Raw genomic sequence first — 22619 nt, 5'->3', positions numbered from 1 at the left:
ACTCCCCCCCCCAATTTAGCTCAAAGGAAATGTAAATCAATCTTTAACATCATCTAAATTAATTAATTCCTTTTGCAAGCAATGGAAGGACTCATCTGCTTGCTCCTTATTATTTTTTCAGGCTGACATTGACTGTGCTTCAAAATAAGACTATGTATTTACATTAAAAAAGTATCAGCAGTTGTATTATCTAGAAATTCTGGGATTTGTAATGCAGTACATCATAAGGATAACAGTTTGAGAAAGAAAGATACCCATTAGTTCAGAAAGCCTATAAAATAGTTAGCTGGATAGTACCTGTCTGTCTATCTGTCTATCTAATCTTTTAGTAGCGTCTCCTACTAGAGGTCAATAATCAACATTATTTGTTCTTTTCCTGTTATTGTCTGAAAAAAAGACATTCTATTTTTGCCGAACTGCATATTTAGATTTTTCAGCCAGTATATGCATTATCTTCCAACTCTGCATTGCTCTGCATTTGTTTTAAATCTTATAATTAATTGAAGCAATTTGTATTTCTCATTGCTTGTCATATGTTCCCAATATTCATTTTTTGGGTGGTATTTACAGTTTTGCTATCTTTGTCTATTGGATGGTAAATTGTCTCATTTCCTATATATTTAGCACATAATGTGTTAAGTAATTTTCTCTAAATCTGTGTTTTAAATGCTTATATTCTGCTGATGATCATATACTTTCATTATTCATCTTCTATTCTGTGTAATTTAACTGGCAAAGCCCTAACAACATACAATCTGCCAGTGAAGCTCCATCTTAAATCCTGAGCATACATAAATGTGCTTATTTTTTCAAAGAAGTGATAGCATAGCTTTAACTATTGCAGTATTAATTATTGCTTGATGTATGATTTTCTAGATAGTGCATACTGTATGCCTATATACATAGCTACTTATGATGGAACTTAAATGTTTTGCTAAGCATTTGAGACATTTCACTAATATAATGTGTATGTTCTTAGCATCACATTTACCTGTGCAAAGAGTAGAACTGATTTGCATTCAATTCTTCCTCGTATAAAAGAAGTTGTGTGTTTCACTGGTTGTTTCGTTTCGATAAGAGTTCCCACTGGAGAATCATAAATAAATTGGGATTTACTCTGAGAAACTACTCTGAAGTAAGCTGTTTGAAGACTGGGGCCTTATCATCCACTCCATGTAAAGAATTCACTTAAACTTCTTTTTTATTCTGCACACCAATATCAGTAAAAGATTAAAAAAAAGTAATAAACATATTTCTTTCCACTAATATATAAAAACTCTATTCTAACCCTATTTTGGTATTGGGTGACATTGTTGCCTTGTTTTTATTTAGCAAGTCCATTTACTACTCAAAAAATAAAAGGTTGTCACATAATATAGAAGCATATATCTCCTCAATTAATTGGGAAAAAAATAGTAACATTCACTGAAGAATAATATCAAACATTTTCTGACTGGAAATCCAAGCAGGACATAGAGGAGTTAAGACCTCTAGAGAATGTCATGAATATACTTCTGGACAAATATAGGATGATATACCAGGATTTTCAAAATGGATATATATTGCTTTTGGGAACTGTCACTCGATTGTGTAGCTACAGATATAGTATGTGCTTTTTCATTTTGGAATCTTAATTGAGGTCTAAATTCATAAACCTGACACTGACAAAAAGATGCTTGTCACCCTCAGCTATTGCTCAGAAAACGTCATCCCATTTCTTCTGGACTTGATTTACAGCTATAAGAAATACAATTCCTTAAGAACAGCAGCCCGAGCAGTTTGTTTTCCATAAAGCAAAGGTCTCTGATGACTACATTTGGGAGCATTCTCTCTTATATGCTCTAATTTAGTTTCCAATAGCTGAAACAATCCAGATATTTTTTTAAAAGCAGCTTTACTATCACTTTATTCATGCTACTTCCCATTTTCAAAAGAATTTTGCCCTTCAATATTGAGACATTTTTTTCCCTCTGCAGTCGGTTACAAATACACAATGGCTTTTGTGTACATTCATTTGAAAATTTCTATTCAGTTATTACTATTTGCTGGTTCCATTTCCAAGATAAAAAAACCAGTCTTTTTAAGTTATCCCTCTTTGTGTGTATAGATACAGACATGGACGCTCACAGATACACACATTTAAATGAATGTATATCTTTTAAAATCATCTTAAATTTACTATTTAAAATAGATGGAATAGCCGATCATTCTCAACGGCAAAATTTTACTTCACAAGTTTTGCTATCATAATAGGGAAAAATTATACAAAGTCAAGTAGCACACAATTAGTAAAACTGTAGGGAGAAAAACAAAGCCTTTTGATACAGAGGAATTCTAATCCTAATCAGTCTGAAATGCCTGTGCTTTTGTAGTGCTTAATATCCTCAATCATAAAAGAAATCAAACTTATTCTAGTCAAGGTATAGCATTCTGTGAAATGCTAAAATATACAAATGAATGTCAACTGTTGTACAAGTTGATGATAATCACCAAAGCAAAAGAGATTGCTTTGATATTATTTGATAGTGTGTCTTGTGTTTAGATGATGTTTGAACATGCTAACTTTAAAGCCAGCCCAACAGTTGAAAAACAAATATACATTACTGGAGGAGCATTAGCAAAAACATTAGTTGCTCTGTTCAATTAACCTGCATATCTTCAGCTCTAACATAGATCAGTAATGCCAGATGTTGTGTTACTGCAGTCTAAAATCAAAAGGCATCATGAGACTTTCTTGAAACCATTTCCAGCTCCAGAGATTTTGCCATCTGAAGCAATGTCCATGTATTTCCCAAGGTATGGGTAACTGAGAAGTCAAAGCTTGTCTCTGAAATCTAACTTGCAGTCATGCAGCCATTGAATAGAACTCTAAATAGGGATTGTTCCAAAGTTGCCCTCTGACCTCCACAGCAAAATGAGGAATTGAATCTGATACTACCTTGTCTCAATTCACTATTCTACAATGTTTCCAGAATTCACAAACAAAATAATGAATAAACATAAATTAAGTCTAAACTTTATCAATGAAAGAGTAACTAGTTCAGTTAAAATATAAAAATGTTTATGTCTGATTTATGTAAATTTCTAATGTCAGCCAAATTGGAAGTGCTGTTTAGATAGTATTAGATGTTTTAATCTCTATCACATAATTTTAATTCTTCTCTACTTAAGTGAAAATTAGTTAATTCCCATTATGTTTTATAATTTCTTAATTTTCAATATTTGTGTCTGTTAGCATGTCAAATGAGATATTGTATGGATTGGATTCAGTTTAATTATGCTTAGTTAATTCATTAAAATCAGGGAGTTGAGGTTGAATCTAGATTTAGGCTTACTTGGATCAGGTTCATAAAAAGCAATGAAATGAATTCATAATTAATTGGTGTGTCACTCTGAAAGATATGAAACTCATTGAACATGAGGAAATATAAATGTTCTAGAATATTTAAAATGCATTTTATAGAGAGACATGTCCTTATTTCAAATTGTCATCTAGCTTTATAGTATATGTATATATATTTATAAAGAATATCTTTATATATAATATATCAGAATATCTGTGCAATAGTTGCAGCATCTGTTTGAACTTTTAAACATGTATATATAAAATCCTGGTGCCAAGTTCATTTAAGATTCATTCTGAATCCCATTAATTTCCGTGTAGAATCATGATCTAAAATCATATAGCTGTATCTACAATTCTGCCTGTTCCATTCTGAATTATTTAATGCACATAGTATTGCTGAATGGAAACATGTAGCTTCTTTTTTTCTTAGATATTCCAACATTTAATTATTCTATTTGACAGCATGCTCTCAAATACCTGGTATTTACATTTTGTTACACATACATAAATATCCTCATAACAAAATAGAAATAGACAAGACAATAACTAGAGTAAAATAACCATTAATAATAATGAATGCAACATATGAAATGAAGAACTCTAAACAAGACGTGAGTGTTTTTAAAATATTTATCATGGTATTAAACTATGTGTGTGTGTGTATCTTACCTGGTGGATGCTGTGTTAATTGTGAAGCAATGAAGAAGAAAGGGATAATTTCAGGGGTGAAATTTACTTGTGTTCGCTACCGATTCACAAATGTGAGCATGCGACACCTCTGCGCATGCGCAGGACTGTCTGCACATGCACAGAGGGTCAAAAACGGGACGTGATGATGTCCAGGCAGGTGGGCGGAGCTTCCCACCACTGACGCTACCAGTTCTCCCAAGCTGGATAGAACTGGCTGAATTTCACCACTGGATAATTTGTAAGTATAAATCCCATTAAATATAAATAAATACATAACAGTATCTAGTCTGCACATAGTTAAATTAGAATATAAATTAGAAAGTAATGAACTTTGAATTTTTTAAATAATTATTTAGCAGGATTTCTTTTTAAAAATGGAAATTTTAGCCATGATACCAAATAAGTATCATTTGGTCAAAGGTTTCTTGGGGAACATGTGAATGAAAACCAGTACAAAAATAGAGATACAATATTCTTCTGGATGGAATGAATGATTTCCTTCAATGAAGTCAGGTTTATATTTAGATGGATTCTTTAAACCAAAATTTTGTGAGAATGGGTCAGAGGAAGAACTATAATTCCTTTCTTCCATCCATCCACCCACCCACCCACCCATCCATCCCTATTTATCCAATCTGTTTTTGGACAGCCAGTGAGTGTTACATGATTCATTGATAGTTTTGGATGCATAATTCTATTTAAACAGCATGTATCCTAAAAGTTTGCTAAATAATCTTCAGCAGTCATTGCTATTTAACTTAATTGCAGAATTTGTAGTAAAAATGCCATCAAAGATACAGATAATTCTGAAAGCTAAGATTTTTAAAATGTTTTCTCTTTCAAGCAAGTGAGGCACTTAGTGCACTCTACCTGTGATGCTATTTTCCCCATGGGTTTTGAAAATGACCTTCTTGTAAGCATCAAGGACTGTAACTTTTCAGATAAAAAATACTTGTTCTTGTTTTAAGTCAATGCCAGGTTTATTCCCCTATAGTCCACAGTTTTCAAAAGCAGAAGAAAAAGTAATCCAGAAATTTTCTTTAAAAAAACACACACACTACTGTTTCCAGAATGAAGTTACTCTGTCAGCTTGCCTTGGGCTTTAGGTGGAGAAGAAGAGATTAAAGAGTCAGTATTCCTTTTCATGTTTCCTCTGCCAGTTTTGTGAATGTAAAAAGAGAAATGATACTAACAGATAAGTGTTCAACTGTGGTACTAAATGCAGAGCTATTTCTTTCTCTCTCTCTCTCTCTCTCTCTCTCCCTCTCCCTCTCCCTCTCTCTCTCTCCCCCCCCCTTGTTAAATTAACAGTATTTTCATATTAGGACAATTTGGGAATCACTCTGGCTCATCCTTATTCTTGTGAAAGCAGTAAATACTGCATACCGAACCCCCCCCCTTTATTCCTGGTGTAATGAGGGCTTTTGTAAACCAGTGTTTATGTGATACCTTAAATCAACTGATCTCATTTTTTTTCATGTTTACTATTTACTGAACCAAAATGTGCAATATGCTCAAAGTTTCAAAGTCATTTGTAACCTAGGGAAACATTGTATTGTATGGAATGCTTTTTTAAAAAAGTCACATTTTGTTACAATATTTTTTTCATCTCCTCTTCAAACTGAATTAAATTACTTCCTTCTTATAAAATACAATTCGCGGTTTAGACGTTTTTTCTTTGATTTCTAAGAACAGCTTTACCAGCGGGGGAAATATGGTTTCCCCCCCCAAAAAACACAAATCTTGAAACTTATACTGATCCATTTTATTTTATTCAAAAAATTTCTACATTTCTCTTTCTATTTCTTCTCTAAACAAAATTCAGAAATAGATTTCCTTTTTGGGAATGATATACAATATACAACAAACTATTGAATTATACTATTGTTATAATCTTATCCTATAATCATATCTTGTTACTGTGAAGACTAACCGTGGGTCAAACTATAGTAATACTATAAAAAAGGTTCATCTAAAAAAATCTAGTGGTTTGCTTTTAGAAACAAATATAGTATAGATATTGTATAGATAATGTAAAAGGTTACTTGCAAAGATATTTTATTTTGGCAGAATGGGTTAGGTGTAGAATCAGATTGGTTCCCCATTCTCTAAAGGACTCTTCCCCAATCTATTCACTTCCATAAGTGTTTCACTAAACTCTCATAATTCCCAGTCAGCTTTTTTATCTTTAATTACACCACTCTTGTGACTTCCTGTGTGATGTTGGTTGGCCTGTGTTCACAATTCATCATACCACTTTGAAAAATTGCCATTAGAGAAAGACTTCCTTTCCTAAAACTTATTTTCCATAAGTGTTAAGGTAGAGTAAAAAGCCAAAATGTTCTTTTGTAATTATATTAACCCAGGTGAAACAAAATAATTTACAACCAGCAAATTGCATTCTTTCATCTGCTTTATTTTCAGAAAGTACATTAGTAAAAGAAGAGGTTATTAGGCCTTTAAGAATCCTAAAAAAAAAGAAAAGAAAGAACATTTAATTCATGCAGTTTTGCTATTACTGCATGAACCTTCTGCCTTCTTTAGATCTCTTACCAGTGCTTTTTAGAATTGGTTAATCCTGACAGGGTACTTATTTTAATATTGCCTCTATTTCTTTTTCTTAAAACTGTATTTTTTTAAAAAAAATGCATGAGAATCAATGATTTATAGTATAATCCTAAATATGCCTTGGCTTAACCCAAGAAGAGGGCAACTGTAAATGTAACTAGTAAAAATATTAAGTTTATTGAAAGAAATACATTTCCCGATACCGCCATCTTAATTTTTTCCCTCAGAAATGCAGTCAGCTAACCTGTTAACAATAGATTATAATGATAAAAATCCTTTATTATTAAACTTTTTAAAATAAATTTATAAACTGAGGTATTCTAATAGAGTAAAACTTTAAAGAAATATTCCCCTATTACTTATTCTCAGTCTTAAGCTAATTATAAATTCAAAAGTATTTGCATAAAACTGAAGTCTCAACACCATAGTTGTTTGATGGAAAAATCCACATTTTTCCACCTTCTTGCTTATCTTTGCAGTTTAGCATTGAATTATATCTGAAACATGAATACACAAAAGCCAAGATCCATTTTGATTAATGCATTAATCTGATCAACTTTACCTTGTTTACAAAACACTATAACCCAAATTGCAAATGTCTGCTATTTCTACAAAAAAAAATCTGACTGAATTTTCAAAGCTTTTAAGCTTTCAGTCAACTTATTGCAACGTCAGAACATTGTAGTCAAAATAAAATGTCTATCTGTCTTTCTCTTCCATACATATGCATATGGAAAATAAGTAATCCTTATTAATAAATGTGGTATGCCATAAATGCTGAATGCCAAAGAAGGGAAGGACAGGGCAGGAAAGAAGACCTTTTCAAACGTTGGCCCTTGACAAGAATTGGCAGATGAGAAGAAGATAAGGCTTTAAACCACAAAATATTTTAGTCCTCCAATGAACCCTAAATCCTGCCATACTATTTAGATGACATAGAATAGCTGCAGGCAGAAACTTCCCTTGGCAAAACAGCTATCGGTTAAAAGTTAAAGAGGAGCCAGTGGCCTCCGCCTTATTTTTCTTTAGCCTCAAAATGGGTGAAGCTACTAGTCTCAGGGAAGAAATGCTATCAAGTAGTGTATCCTCTGAGCCCAATTATCCTGCAATTCGCCTCCACCAAGAGCCCCAAGTTCATCTTAAATTTAGGTGTATTATTTTTAAAGAAAAAACAGAGCTCATTCACACCTATCTTTAGCCCCAGACCCGCTTGTACCATATGCCTTAAGCTCAGGAGATGAATGCATCTGGCTGTATACATGTTTGAGTCCAACATAAATCCTGAGGTGGCTTTGCGGCCTGGAATTGGTAGGCTGGGTTGCTAGAAGGGTTGATTAACTGCCATTGTAGTTACACAGTGTGTCACAGACTCTCTGGATAAATAGAAGAGCACCTAAAGCTTTAGTTGTCCCCTGAGCGAACTCCTTTGAGCTAAGCCTAAGAACTTTTGCAGCCTTTCTGCTTGAGATGGGAATCTTGAACAGCAGTGATAGCTATAGCAAACCTTTGCAGAGAGACAACAGAGAAAGTACGTAGAAAGAAAAAGCAAAAACAGAAGAAAAAACTATCCTGCACTTTTGCATTTACATCTGTGTTCCTTTTAAAAAGAGAAGAAAAGGTTTTCTAGATTGTGATAGTAATATGTATTTAGGCTTGTATCTTCTCAGGTACAGTAAGCTTTAAACTTTAGGTGGCATTACATTTACTTGCATATCATTCTCTGAATCTGAAGGTACAGCCAAATTTTAAAGGCAAAGTCTAACTTTTAAGTTGAAAGTTTAACAGTACTAACCATAGTTTTTCCTGTCTTCAATGTGACTTCTTTTCTTCAATTTCCCCCACCTCTTCCCAAAAAAATCAAAATGTACTTCATGAAACTATTGTATATGAAGCACTTATTAGCCATAATTAAATGGACAATATGAATTTACTACGTCTTTAGGACTCTGGCTTGTTCTGGTTTAGAGCAAGATGATTAATGCAAATACATATTACTTGAGATAACCATTTAGCAGCTAATTTAGCCAAATTTATTACAGCAGTTAGAGGTTTTTCATTTTAGCAGACGGAGACAAGGACATGCCAAAAGCAGAGATGTATGTGAATGCACACTGCCCTCTAGTGCACAAGATTTACAGGATGGAGAACAAATACATCCCAGAAGAAGAAATGCAACCTGGAATAATAAGAATACTGAGCACAATATTTGTATTTCTGCCAAAAACACGTTGTTTCTTTATTTCAGCATATATACTACTGTATGAGAGTTTTAAATTAGCTAAAACTCTATTACAACATTTGGCTTGGAAATACTGGCTTGAAACAAATTTTAACATCCTTTTATGAAGCATCTTTAAGCAAAATTTCACAGAACTTATACATTTTGCTTGTTCTTCCATTTCTAGTTCTATTTCAACATTGCAAAGAACTCTTGCTTTAACATGCTTGATTCTACAACTCCCTTAGGCCACAGTTTCTTCTGCAGTTCATTGGTTGATTTATTTTGCTCTGGTATTAAGCCAAGTCTCTACAGACATTCCTCCTATGACCACTGGAGATTTGGTTCATCTGAAGACTGTAAATTCTGTTTGACAAGATCAAAAGAAACAGATGTCTAAGTTCAGTAGTTGATATCACCTGCAATGAAGAGAAATGATCAAAGAACTAGGGTACCGTATCTTCCCAAACCTTTCAAATAGCCAGAGTCTCGAGGAGGTTTACTACCTAGCAGCTATGAATAAATCACATAGAAATTTAACATGTGTATGATACACACACACAGAGACACACACACACGAATGAAACAGAATTGTCCACAGATTTGGTGCTTCATGAGCCACAGCAAATTCTGCTTCTGATTGCTTTTCCCTTGCTTAGTCGAGCTGCCAACAGCAGATTAAAATCAAACTACAAATCAAGGCACTGCCTTCAACTCTTCCAGGCCTCCCAGAAATGATTTAATTGTTCTTATAATTATCCTTTCTCTGAAATGTAGGGGACAAAAATCCTTCAATTTCTTTGTACTGGTGTGGTGTGTGCTTTAATACAGAACAATTGTATATAAGTGCAATGCCAATGATTTTCCTTTTGCCTTTGTTTCTTCCATTCAGTGCTGAACAAGGGTCAGTGTGTTACAAAATACTACCGTTGGATGCAGAAAAGTGGGGGCTATATTTGGATACAGTCTAGTGCCACCATCGCTATTAATGCCAAGAATGCAAATGAGAAGAACATCATCTGGGTTAATTACCTTCTGAGGTATATCTTTTTGCCACTTCAATTATTGGCATTTTTGTTGTGACTACAGGACATATTGAAAGGGTAGTGTGTAACAACAAATGCAAGGAACTCAATGTGAGTCTGCTTATAATTAATGTGTACTAATGAATAATAGAAGCATGGTCATCGGATAGATTGCCAGTCTGGATTCTCCTAAATCCAGGTAAAGCTTTAGCTTAATCAGGTTGATTCATAGCCAACCTTTGTTAGGTTGATACTATGGACAGAGGCTTCTTTAAAAAGACATGAGATAATGTTCCTATGTGCTAAGAAGCTAAGGCCCTTATTGTTTCAGAAACTCTGTTTGTTGCAATTGTCGGTATGGAATTTATTGTAAAACTCTTAAATGCAGTGCCCTTTGCTTTCCAGATATGTTAGACATGTTGATTAAATGCCAGATGTTTAAGCTCTCTGAATTGTATACAGGAAAATATTAGGTCTGAATTTAGATCTTGGTGAATGCACACTGTGACCAGTAGAGATGGATTATCTGGATGCTTTATGGGAAATGCCTGAATTTTATTTCTGTTGTCTGAATAATGGAAATCAAAAGAGTATATAATTTTATAGAATAGGAATAGGAATAGGAATAGGAATAGGAATAGGAATAGGAATAGGAATAGGAATAGGAATAGGAATAGGAATAGAATAGAATAGAATAGAATAGAATAGAATAGAATTCTTTATTGGCCAAGTGTGATTGGACATACAAGGAATTTGTCTTTGGGGCATATGCTCTCAGTGTGCATAAAAAAAAACATTTATCAAGAATCATAAGAGACAACACTTAGTGATAGTCATAGGATACGAAATAATAAGAGGTATTTAAATTTAATAAATGTGCTTATGTAAAGAAAATGGGAAATATTGTGCACTATCAATCCTAAATTTATGTCCTCAGAATTCTTGTTGATTTAAATAAGTCTTATTTCTGTTAAACAGGGTTAAGATGTGGGACCTTACAAGCAATTATTGGGGGGGAAATGGGTCGTGTAATTCTTTTTTTTTTTTTTTTTTTTACTCTTTCCTCTTGCAAAGGCTGGGGCCTTATGTCAGGAGTGAGCTCAGAAAGAATTCACATTTCCTTTATTCCCAGAGAAAGGACTGTAACCCCTCTTTCCCCTCACTGTGATTTAATTGAAGATAAAGAGGAAATCAGATATTACTTAGTGCCCCAAGCACTTGTTGAAGAGAATTGAACATAGCAAGAGGCATTCTGCTTTTGAACCCAATTCTTTCCTACCATTATGATAAATGAAAATCAGAAATAGTTTCCCAGTAATTAAAGACTACCACATAATGGCCAGCAGCTTGAGGAATCCACCTACATGTTACACCTCTCCATAGTATTTGCAGATAACATAGGAGCATCCTGTCTCCTCTCCTCCATGGATTAACCTCTGATACGAGTTGCAAATTATAAAGTGATTTTCCAATAAAAACAAGAGGGACTTGTAAAAGCAGCCTAAAGCCCTCTCAAACCATCCTCCTGGATATGCAATGGTTTTATTCTTTGGGGAATTTTTTTTTTTTATCTTGTTACATGTTCTTGGTTCATGTTTCCATGCTTGCTTGTAGAGAAGTATTACTGGGCTGGCATTAATAGAAATACAGAATAACAGAGTTCGAAGGGTCCTATATAACATGACACAGTTCATGTATGAGCCCAGAAATTGTAAATAACAATTCCTCTGTGACTTATGCAAAATAACTCACTCAAATAACTCAAAAATAAATAACTCAAAAATAAAATGAGGTCATCATATACTGAAGATGGTAATGAACAATTCACTTATAAGAGAAATAGCAGAAAACAAGGCTTATGTATTTGTTGATTACTCAACAAAGAGTTATTATTTTGATGGATAATACCAGAACAAAAAGGACATCTATTTTTAAAGTAGTATTTATAAAAATTCCCCAAAGATTCAAGAGTGAAGAATCAAGATATGTAATTACTGTTGTTGTGCTTAGGGGTCCAAATAAGGATTATTTTTAATAGTGAAAAACCAAGATAGAAATTCTCTAAGTAAAACCCACAAACAAAAACCTCAAAAACTGTATTACATTTCATCACATGGCTATATTTGATTAATGTTAGCAATTTATTATATTATATTGTTTTTAATTACTTAGTTGCCAAGGAAGGTGTGGGAAGGTAAAAAGGAAGGAAGGAAGGATGGGAGGGAGGGAGGAAGGAAGGAAGGAAGGAAGGAGAAAGAAAGAAGAAAGAAAGAAAGAAAGAAAGAAAGAAAGAAAGAAAGAAAGAAAGAAAGAAAGAAAGAAAGAAAGAGGGAGGGAGGGAGGGAAAATGCTTTCCTATGCTTTCTATTGTTTTAGGCATTCAAAAGAATTTTGAAAAAAGGGGGGAACTATCATACTCCAAGTTATCATGTATGTGTACATGGGCTGCCTCTTCTCTTTTAGCGATCCAGAGTATAAGGACACTCCAATGGATATTGCACAACTTCCACACTTGCCAGAAAAAACCTCTGAATCCTCTGAGACCTCTGATTCTGAATCAGATTCAAAGGATAACTCGGGTACGTAAACGCTCATCTTGTTTGTAACTTTTTGTCATCATAGAAGCATGGTTCTTCTTGGTTTATTTTTAAATTTATTCGTACCATCATAGCCAAGTTAGAAACTGCAATTATAACTTATAAGTGGAGCTCTAAAATTCTCATAAAAATTGGTAAGAAACACTGGGCTGGTTTGAGGCTGTTGCACTCTGGAAAAATCAAGTCTAGGGTGAGGAGTATTCTTATATCTATCACTGTTGGCTGGATGTCCAGATGACCTCATCGCTTAAGAGCAGCTACTGTCATCTCAGATTCATACAGCAGCTCTGACCCTATTTGCATAGCAAGAACCCAGCATATGTGTTCTGTTAATCCCTTGGCTGGATTACTGCAAAGCATTTTATGGGAGGATGTCTTTGAAGATGGTTCAGAATATTTAGTTAGTCTAAAGCAGAGCTGCCGCTAGGACTGGCAAATAATATGATGCTAATGTTTTATTAGCTGCAGAAACTATTCCAAGTCTTATTTGCAATATTAGCACTGCTTGTTAAAGCCTTGGATGGTTTGGGTGCAGAGCATCCCAAGGAACATCCTTCCTATATTGAAAATGAGCAGTGTTTACAAAAAAAGGAGCCTTCTTACCTGTAAACACTTCACTTATAAAAGGCTCTTTCTATAAAGGCACGTCTTGCATTCACATAGCAATATTATTGTTTCCAGAGCAAGATCTTCCTCTTCTCTAGGCCCTTTTAATTTTAACTGTCTGCCCTGTACTGGAATAATGGCTTTTATATGGATGATAATCTTTCTGGTGCTATTCATGCATGGTATTTTACTCTTTATGTATAGTTTTTCTGATTGTACACATATTTAGCAGCCTGTCCACAAAACTGTCATTACTGGAGAAAAAACAAGTCTTACGTTCAGCTTGAGCATGTATGTTTTTTTATTTTTTGAACAGCAGAATCTTGAACTGGAGGGAGTTAAATGACAGACAAATGTCACTCAGCTCATTCTTGGTAAAACTATCGTTTTAAACTTAAAAGAAAATGCCTTTGCCAGCAATATTGCTAGTAATAATATTTCACCAGCCTCCAGGAGTCTAAGTGGGCTCTAAATCTTACATTCTTATTCCTAATGATGTTTTTCACTTTTCTTTCTACTCAGAGGACAATGAGAATTCAAAGTCAGATGAAAAAGGAAACCATTCAGAAAACAGCGAAGATCCCGAATCAGATAGGAAGAAGTCTGGCAATCAGTCAGATAATGAAATGAACTGTAATGATGATGGGAACAGCTCCAGCAACCAGGACAGCAGAGACAGTGATGACAGCTTTGAGAATTCTGACTTTGAGAATCAAAAGGCCCCCGAAGATAGCTTTGGCACTCTTGGTTCTATGCAGATTAAGGTGGAGCGTTATGTGGAGAGTGAGTCAGACTTGCGGTTACAGAACTGTGAGTCATTAACCTCGGACAGTGCCAAGGACTCAGACAGTGCAGGAGAAGTAAATGCCCAGTCTTCCAGCAAGCATCAAAAAAGGAAGAAGAGAAGGAAAAAGCAGAAAGGAGGCAGCGTGGCCCGGAGAAGGCTCTCAAGCACCTCAAGTCCAAATGGGCTTGACTCAGCATTGGTGGATCAGCCCCAGCTGCTCTCACCGCCAAACAGTGCCTCAGTGCTCAAAATCAAAACGGAGATATCAGAACCTATCAATTTTGATAACGATAGCAGTATTTGGAATTACCCACCCAACAGGGAAATCTCAAGGAATGAATCACCTTACAGTATGACCAAGCCCCCCAACTCAGAGCACTTCCCTTCCCCCCAAACCAGCAGTAGTTTACATGTCTCCATTCCAGACTCTGTTCTAACCCCGCCAGGGACTGAAAATCCTGCCAATCGCAAATCTCAGTTCAGCACCTCATCCAATTCCGCCTTGGCTCCTGTATCCTCTGACCCTTTGTCCCCACCTCTGTCAGCATCTCCACGGGACAAGCATCCGGGTGGCCCCAGCACTTCCAATTCTTTACTGTATACGGGGGATCTGGAAGCCCTACAGAGATTGCAAGCAGGCAATGTGGTCCTTCCTTTGGTTCACAGGGTAACTGGAACCCTTGCTGCCACCAGCACGGCTGCTCAGAGGGTCTATACCACTGGCACGATCCGGTATGCCCCAGCTGAAGTTACTTTGGCCATGCAGGGCAATCTCCTCCCCAACACTCACGCTGTTAACTTTGTGGACGTTAACAGCCCCGGTTTTGGCTTAGATCCTAAAACACCAATGGAAATGCTCTACCACCACGTCCACCGACTCAATATGTCAGGACCGTTTGGAAGTGCTGTGAGCGCAGCCAGCCTGACCCAAATGCCTGCAGGGAATGTGTTCACAACTGCCGAAGGACTGTTCTCGACTCTTCCGTTTCCTGTGTACAGCAACGGCATCCATGCCGCACAGACACTGGAACGGAAGGAGGATTGAAATATGACCACATACTGTGTTCAGTGTTAAACTCCGAGGCATAGACTATGTTTTAATTTAGACCTTTAATCCTAGCACTTTGAATTTGAGCAGGTCAGCTTATTCTCTCCATATGATGCTCCCCATTTCATCCCCTTTCTCTTTAACTTGACTTATTCTTTAATGGGAAAGATACTTTTAATTTTGGCCTTCAGAGAACTGAAGTATCAGTGGCCTGCCATTTTGTCTTCTTCCAAGATGTGTATTTTTTTTTCCTTTTGCATCTTTATTAAGATGCCTTTAATATGCGTATGCCTCTGCCATAGAATACTCAGTGTTGTGGTAAAGAGATTGTAAGAATGACAACCATTGGGTTTACTTTAAATTGATCTTGATATGATCAAGGTTAAAAGAAACAAGCATAAAACAATGTGCCCTGTTTGACTAAGTCAAATGAAAAGGGGGGTATTTGTTCCTAATTCCTTTAAAAAAAAATAGGGGATAGTATTTTAGAATTTTATGCAGAGTTTAATTCACTTTTTATGGTTAAGATTTTCTTACTTGCACATACAATAATTTGGGTTCTTAAAAAATTAATTTCTGGCCTGTGATTAGAATAATAAGAAGATGGACTAAATGTTAACTACAGAAACATTAACTTAATTTCTAAAACCATGGTGCTATCATTTATTAATCTGTAATGTCTTCACACAATATGCAGCTTGTGGGCTGGGTTTGTTTGTTTTTTTTAAAGAAATGTCTTCTGTGCTAGTCCATAGTCAGGTGCTGCAGTTTCCTTGGTTAGTTAAGACAAAAGCCCTCATTAACATTTGCTGCAGGACTTAATTTGTTTACCTCCAAACTAACAAGCCTCATATTAAATTTAAATGGATCTGGAAGACTTTTCTTTTGGAGAGTTGAGCGAATGTGCTAAAAAGAACAAGAAAATGCAGTGAAATTGACTCAAAGACCAGATTTTTTAAAGGTGTATATTGTTTCTCTTTCTATTTTTTTATTCTCAGTAGAACTGAGGCTAATTTTACAACTTCCAAATAAATGAATGTGAGTGAGTGAGTGAGTGAACGTGTGTGTGTGTGTGTGTGTGTGTGTGTGTGTGTGTGTTTGTGCATGTGAGTGGATATGTGTATGTGTGTGTGTGGATACATACTGTACACACACACATATATATACATGTATGCTTAATGTTATAGAGGGAAGGTTGTATCTTTATTTTTATGTTTTGCTCATTGTTTTCTCTTTTGTAATACGCCTCCTCCTCCTCTTCCTTTTAGTGTTAAAGCCAATATGTTTTAACAAATGGGTTAATACGCTTGAACTAGATAACTGCAACTAAAAAACTGCACATTAAGTAAAAACAAAAGAAAAGAAGTCTATTTTGTCTTCGTTGCCAGAAATCAGTGTAGTGTCAAACACTCCAAATGACTGTCAAGTATAAATTCTTCTTCCACTCCATCTTTGGCAGCTGTTTGTTAAGGCATCTAATAACAGATGTGAAAACTGTAATGTGTACAATGTGTAAGTGTCCTTGGCTGTCAGTCTCATTGCAGTTTCAATGTGTGTTACTATATGCAGTATATACTAAGCTAATGTAGTTGTTTTGTCCTTTGTCTTCTCTGTGCTTTATCTCTAGTCTGGAGTGGCAAAGTCCCATTCCTACAGTCCTAGTGAACCAGTGATTCTTGGGGGTTAGTGGTTTTTGTGTGGTGGCCTTCCACTGTCTGTATACCTTTTCATTTCTGCTGTTGCTTTGCTGGTGTGTATTTTCAGACTTTTCTCTCCCTCTGTTTACTTCCAACCTTCACCTTTCTTCCCAATTTCTTCTTCTAACTCTTTCTCTCTTTTTCCATTCTCAGAGATAAAAGACTCTTAACTAGCTCAAGGTAATGGAGCCATTTTTCCCCACAGAGAGTTCTGGGTATGTCTTGCTCGTACAGTGTGCATCACACAATGCACTAAAGGATGATACTCAGACATATTAAATGAATTGATGCCATATAGCCTCAGTTGTTAACATTTCCAGAGTCCCTTGTGCTCTAATTGTAAGTAGAGGGTGCATTTCTTTGGTGTTCTCCCAAGTTGGTTAATGCAGAAAGAGATAGAAAATTCTTGGAGTGCTCAACCAATGTGGTTCAAAAGCAAAGCTGAGCTTTGGATTGTCAAATATATATTTTTGCATACCTGTGCAATGTATTGCTGATGTATTTTAGCTCAGCAGTTCTCTACATAGTGGATGACCCTTTGTGTTGAAATGAAGCCGAGTACAATGGGGTTTGAATTGGAGAAGTAGAGATGAGAAAGAGTGGGATAGAGTGATGCCCACAAAGGGCACTGAATGTCATAAAATTTGATAATGAGCTTGTAAAGGGTTAATTTGAAAGATTTTAGGTAGATTCCAAGGCCAAGAGAAGCTAATTTGGGTTTCGCTTTGGAAGTTCTAGCTGTTGAACAATCAAAGGAGTGCACCTATCGGCTACAAAGACAGCTAGACAGCTGTTGTTGCTTTATTTTATTTTATTTTTTATAAATGTTTCTGTGTTGTGTCAAAATGATTTCTGGTGATTTAACCTAACAGATAATCACAGCTGCTGTCTAAATCCATAGTGTTTAAAATTACAAAATGGAAAAAAAAACTTCATTACCTGTGAAAGACTGTGTCTGTGTTTTTAACTATTTCTTGTACAAATATATGAAATCTTTTATGAGGAGACTGGTGCCAAGTAGCTGAATAAAGGGGAAAGGGATTCTGTTCGTATAAATCTTAGCAGTGTTACCAACTCTACAATATATATAAAAAAAATTAAAATGTTTAAAAATGACAGCTATGGTACATTTATTTTGTGTTAACCTAACCGAATCTAACTTCTTGAGTGCCTGGCTTATTCGAAACATTTTTTTTTTCATTGATCATTGATAATGCTGCAAATCAGAAATGTACATACTTCATTTACAGCAGGGTTCTTTTTATACTTTTGTAGATTCTCATACATGTCATACATGGTTGTCTTTATGTAACTTAATTTTTTTCATCCTGCAGGTGCCATTTTCATAATAAACTTCTCTTGGATTTGTTACTATCTGGCATCATTTCTTTTACATACGATCATCCTGATTAATTAATGCTGGTAGTATTTGTTTAAGCAGGGTACCTTGTTTGAAAGCTTTTAAAATCTAAAAAAAGAGGCTGTAACTAGATTATTTTTAAAGTTTATAAGCTTTTCAAAGTGACCTATGTAGAAGCAGGCTAACAATGCTAATCCAAATACTACACTAAACGTGCCACCATCCTAAATTCTCAGCTACCCCAACTCATTATCATACTGAGCATTTTATGCACATTATCAAAGCTGAATAATAGGGCTGAAATGTTAACCATGGCAAAAAGGGTGACTTCAGAGAGCAGCTTGTCTATGCTGATCACCAAAAATGCAGATTTATTCTTTCATATATGCTATCAATACGCTCAAACTCTTTGTCACTCATATTCTATTTAGGCATTTGATTTTATACCTCACCCTGTAAATTGGAAGACAAATACCTCATGTTTTTATACATTCTTATTAGCCAGGCTTCTGGCAAAGAAACGGAGGACAGAAGAGTTTGCCAGAACACAAAACCGGGACTTGACTTCAGGGTAAAAGCACACACAAAAATAGGGCTCAAAGTCATACAGATGTATTATCATTTAAAGTGAACAATCGACTAAAACTTCAAAAAGATACAGGATTGTATCATAACGTTTTTGGATGATAGTGAAACATATTGAAATGGTAACATCAAGAGCTGCTACTGATACATTTATGTTTAAGTGGAATGTAATATTTCAGTCCACATGCATTCCTAGACTTGAACATTGGGCACTATCTAACAAAATGAAATTCAATGGTGAAAAAAGTAAGGTTCTACATTTAGGCAAGAAAAACAAAATGCATAGGTATGGTATATGTGGTACCTTGCTCAATAGTAGTAACTGTGAGAGGGATCTTGGAGTCCTAGTGGACAATCACTTAAATATGAGCCAGCAGTGTGCTGCAGCTGCCAAAAAAGCCAACACAGTTCTAGGCTGCATAAACAGAAGGATAGAATCAAGATCACGTGAACTGTTAATACCACTTCATACTGCCTTGGTAAGGCCACACTTGGAATACTGCATCCAGTTTTGGTCACCACAAATGTAAAAAAGATGTTGAGGCTCTAGAAAGAGTGCAGAGAAGAGCAACAAAGATGATTAGGCTAAAACATATAAAGAACAGTTGCTGGAACTGAGTATGTCTAGTTTGATGAAAACAAGGACTAGGGCAACATGATAGCAATGTTCCAATATCTCAGGGGCTGCCACAAAGAAGAGGGAGTCAAACTATTCTTCAAAGCACCTGAGGGTAGGACAAGAAGCAATGGGTGGAAACTAATCAAGGAGAGAAGAAACTTAGTTACTAAGGAGAAATTTCCTGACAGAACAAGTAATCAATGGAACAACTTGCCTCCAGAAGTTGTCAATGCTCCAACACTGGAAGTTTTTAAGAAGAGATTGGATCATTTGTCTGAAATAGTACAGGGCCGTGATGGCAAACCTATGGTACGTGTGCCAGAGGTGGCACGCAGAGCCCTCTCTGTGGGCACGTGCGCTGTTGCCAGCTGCTTTTTTTATTTCCGGCATGTACATACACGCCGGCTACACATACCGGGGTGCCGGAAACCCGAAGACCAGCTGGCCGGCACATGCATGCGCCCTGGCCAGCTGGTCTTTGGCGCTCTGGCGCACACATGTGCGTGTTCCAGTTTCAGCACTCAGTGCCAAAAAGGTTTGCCATCACTGGCAGGGTTTCCTGGCAGAGGGTTGGACTAGAAGACCTCCAAGGTCTCTTCCAACTCTGTTGTTCTATTCTATTCCACTGCTTTGGGCAATGTTCCTGGTACACTGGTTTACACACACTGTCTGCATGACAACATGACAAAAGTAGCAGATATTCTTGCTGAATTTTACTTACAGACTACACCTTTCCCATTAGCCTCACAACTCTGGGAAATTGACTGAAATTTTAATCTGAAAATAGGCTTAATTTTAGCAGTAAATTCGCAATGGAAGTTTAATTTTGAATATGAAAGAAAACAAAAACAAGCTCAGAGGGAAAGTTCTTTGATTTTCAATCAAAGCTGAATTCTCAACATGCTGATTTTCTTAGCTTTATTGAAACAAGAGACTGGCTGTCCCCTATTCTATTCATGAAACTATTATGTCCCAGGAAAAGGAAATCAAAAGGTTGTTTATCTGATGTGCTTTCTAGGGTGCAGGATAATTTATTTATGAGCTTTTTAGTTATATGTAGGATTTAGGCTGTTTCCATATATTTAATTTTTAATAACTGCATCAGAGGTGGGTTTCAGCAGGTTCTGATCAGTTCTGGAGAACCGGTAGCAGAAATTTTGAGTAGTTCGGAAAACCGGTAGTAAAAATTCTGACTGGCCCCGCCCATATCTATTCTCTGCCTCCCAAGTCCCAGCTGATCGGGAGGAAATGGGGATTTTGCAGTATCCTTCCCCTGGAATGGGGTGAGAATGAAGATTTTACAGTATCCTTCCCTGCCACGCCCACCAAGCCACACCCATAGAACCAGTAGTAAAAAATTTTGAAACCTACCACTGAACTGCATACATATAACTATAACTGATACATTTTGGAGGATAAATACATGACATGTGCCATAATGCGTATGTATGTGTTCAAACACTAAATAACTTCTGTTTATGCTGTCTTGATAATCTTGCATTTACATTAATGGACTGAAGTTTTTAATCATCTTCAGGTCAACCAGCTGTTATCAGAATTATAATGTACTAAAGCAAGGGTGTCAAACTCGCAGGCCATGGGCCAGATGAGTCACGTGCTGGCCACCCTCACCCCCCATTTTAGCAAAGGGGAAAAAAATTGTGATACGTCACGTGACGATGTATCACTTGACACCCCTGTACTAAAGAAACTTAAGGCAATAAACTCATCTACAATTATTTGGTGGTAAATACCATCCTATAAAGCAGAAAATGTTTTTTTGAATATTTAGGCTAGGATCAGGCTTTTTAATGCTCAGGTTCCAGTTTTAAGAGAAATATTTCTGCAACAGAGGTTCAATTAAGTTAAAAACTAGCAATTTCAACTTTAAATTATGAATTCCCAATTTTAATCTAAATTTTAGTGTGAATATGAAATACATTGGTTAGTTTGTCTATTCTATATAGTATTTAACACTTACAAATAATGTGAGGTCTCCTCCAAGGGCTTCATCAAACATTACATATTTAATTTACATGTTTAAATACGTAGATATACACATCTGAAACTCAGGCTTGTCAAAAGCAAATTGCATGGTCAAAAATGGATCATGTGGTCTAGCACAAGCTGACCATTAGAGTTCCAGAAGAGGCAGGGCAAAGCCTGAGTATGTTTGCCTCCTTCTCTCATAGATTGTTTATGCTGGGCATTGAGTTTTGGAACAATTCTTCTATTTGCTACCAGAACCTGTTCTGTTCTTCCAAGTCATTAGATAATTTCCTGGGCAAAAAGGTTTCAATTAGTCTTCAGATTGCCAGAGAAATATTGTGAAGCCACAATCTCAGGCCTGCCAGCATCTCCATGTTTGACTTGCCAATGTAATTCTCGAGAGGTTAAGAATTTCCTGGTTAAATTCATTTGTTTATCAATGCAGCATCTGATTCCAAATGTAGAGATTAACTACATTTGAGATGAAATTGTGCCAAGATTTACATTAAATTTCAAAGGCCTGCAAAGGATGTACAGTAGTCACCACCAAATTTCAAAACAATAATGTAGTTATAGAAAGTATTATTGCTTTTTATATTTTATAATACTTAAAATGAATGTAACTTATAGCAGTACAATAACAAAAAAAAGTTATATCCAAAAAAGTTATATATTATTGGGGAGAAAGCAAAGGAACATAATAAGCCTTTGGAGGGTGTATGAATTACCTAGACATATCTCAGATCTGAGTTTGGAAGTATAAGGAGATTGAGAAAGGAGACTGAAAGGTCAAAAAGGCAGCCTTAGCTATGTACACTGATGCCCTGCTCCTTTTCCTTGTGTAGCACATATAGCACACATAAAGCAGGTAGAGCCTTCATCACAGTAAACTTGACATCTTTGACCATTCACAAACCATCTGCACGTGACCTGCTCTACTTCATACCCAACTGATGGTAATAAAATACTAGAATCAAGTGTGGCATCTTGCTTTCTACAGGTATGTCATAAACAGTTCCTTGCACATTTCTTCTTTCAAACCTGTTTTATATTATTTATTTATCAAAAATATTCTTTTGCTATTCTTTCTAGAAGCTCAATCTTCTCACCCATTCGCAATCTCTAAGAAATTGTATCTTGGTTATAGACAAACCACTCTCTGCAATAGTAACCCAAGGAGATGGTCTTGAAGCAACTATTCAGAATTCATAACAGAAGCATTCCTTAACTCATGGGAAGAGAGATAGTATTAAGAAGAAACTTGAGCTGGCTCTTCCCTGACTTACTGGAATATAAAAGGGAGGGGATTCTATCACTACAACTACCTTAATAAATGTTATAGTCTTCTTGTCGAATTGGTGTCTGGTCTGATATCTCTCTCTCTCTCTCTCTCTCTCTCTCTCTCTCTCTCTCCCTCCCTCCCTCCCTCCCTCCCTCCCTCCCTCTCTCTTTCTCTCTCTCTCTCTCCTCTTGCTTCTACACAA

The 22619-nt window shown here is 35.9% G+C and overlaps 1 protein-coding gene across 20 annotated transcripts in view; it reads left to right on the top strand.

The window, feature by feature from the left end:
• Positions 1–17953, top strand: part of NPAS3 (neuronal PAS domain protein 3) — a 741221-nt gene extending 723268 nt beyond the window's left edge. For all 20 annotated transcript variants that reach the window (XM_034417996.3, XM_034417993.3, XM_034417994.3 and 17 more), the window contains 3 exons: positions 9715–9862; positions 12311–12426; positions 13573–17953. In XM_034417996.3, the coding sequence (XP_034273887.1) occupies positions 9715–9862; positions 12311–12426; positions 13573–14882 (1574 nt within the window). In that variant the 3' untranslated portion in view covers positions 14883–17953. The remainder of the gene's footprint in view (positions 1–9714; positions 9863–12310; positions 12427–13572) is intronic.
• Positions 17954–22619: the final 4666 nt, after the last annotated feature.

This window comes from Pantherophis guttatus, chromosome 1, assembly GCF_059756535.1.
Source record: "Pantherophis guttatus breed Tessera chromosome 1, ASM5975653v1, whole genome shotgun sequence".
In the NCBI taxonomy this organism is placed as follows: domain Eukaryota; kingdom Metazoa; phylum Chordata; class Lepidosauria; order Squamata; family Colubridae; genus Pantherophis; species Pantherophis guttatus.
The sequence above is the reverse complement of the archived record's forward strand: the minus strand, read 5'-3'. Positions and strand labels throughout refer to the sequence as shown.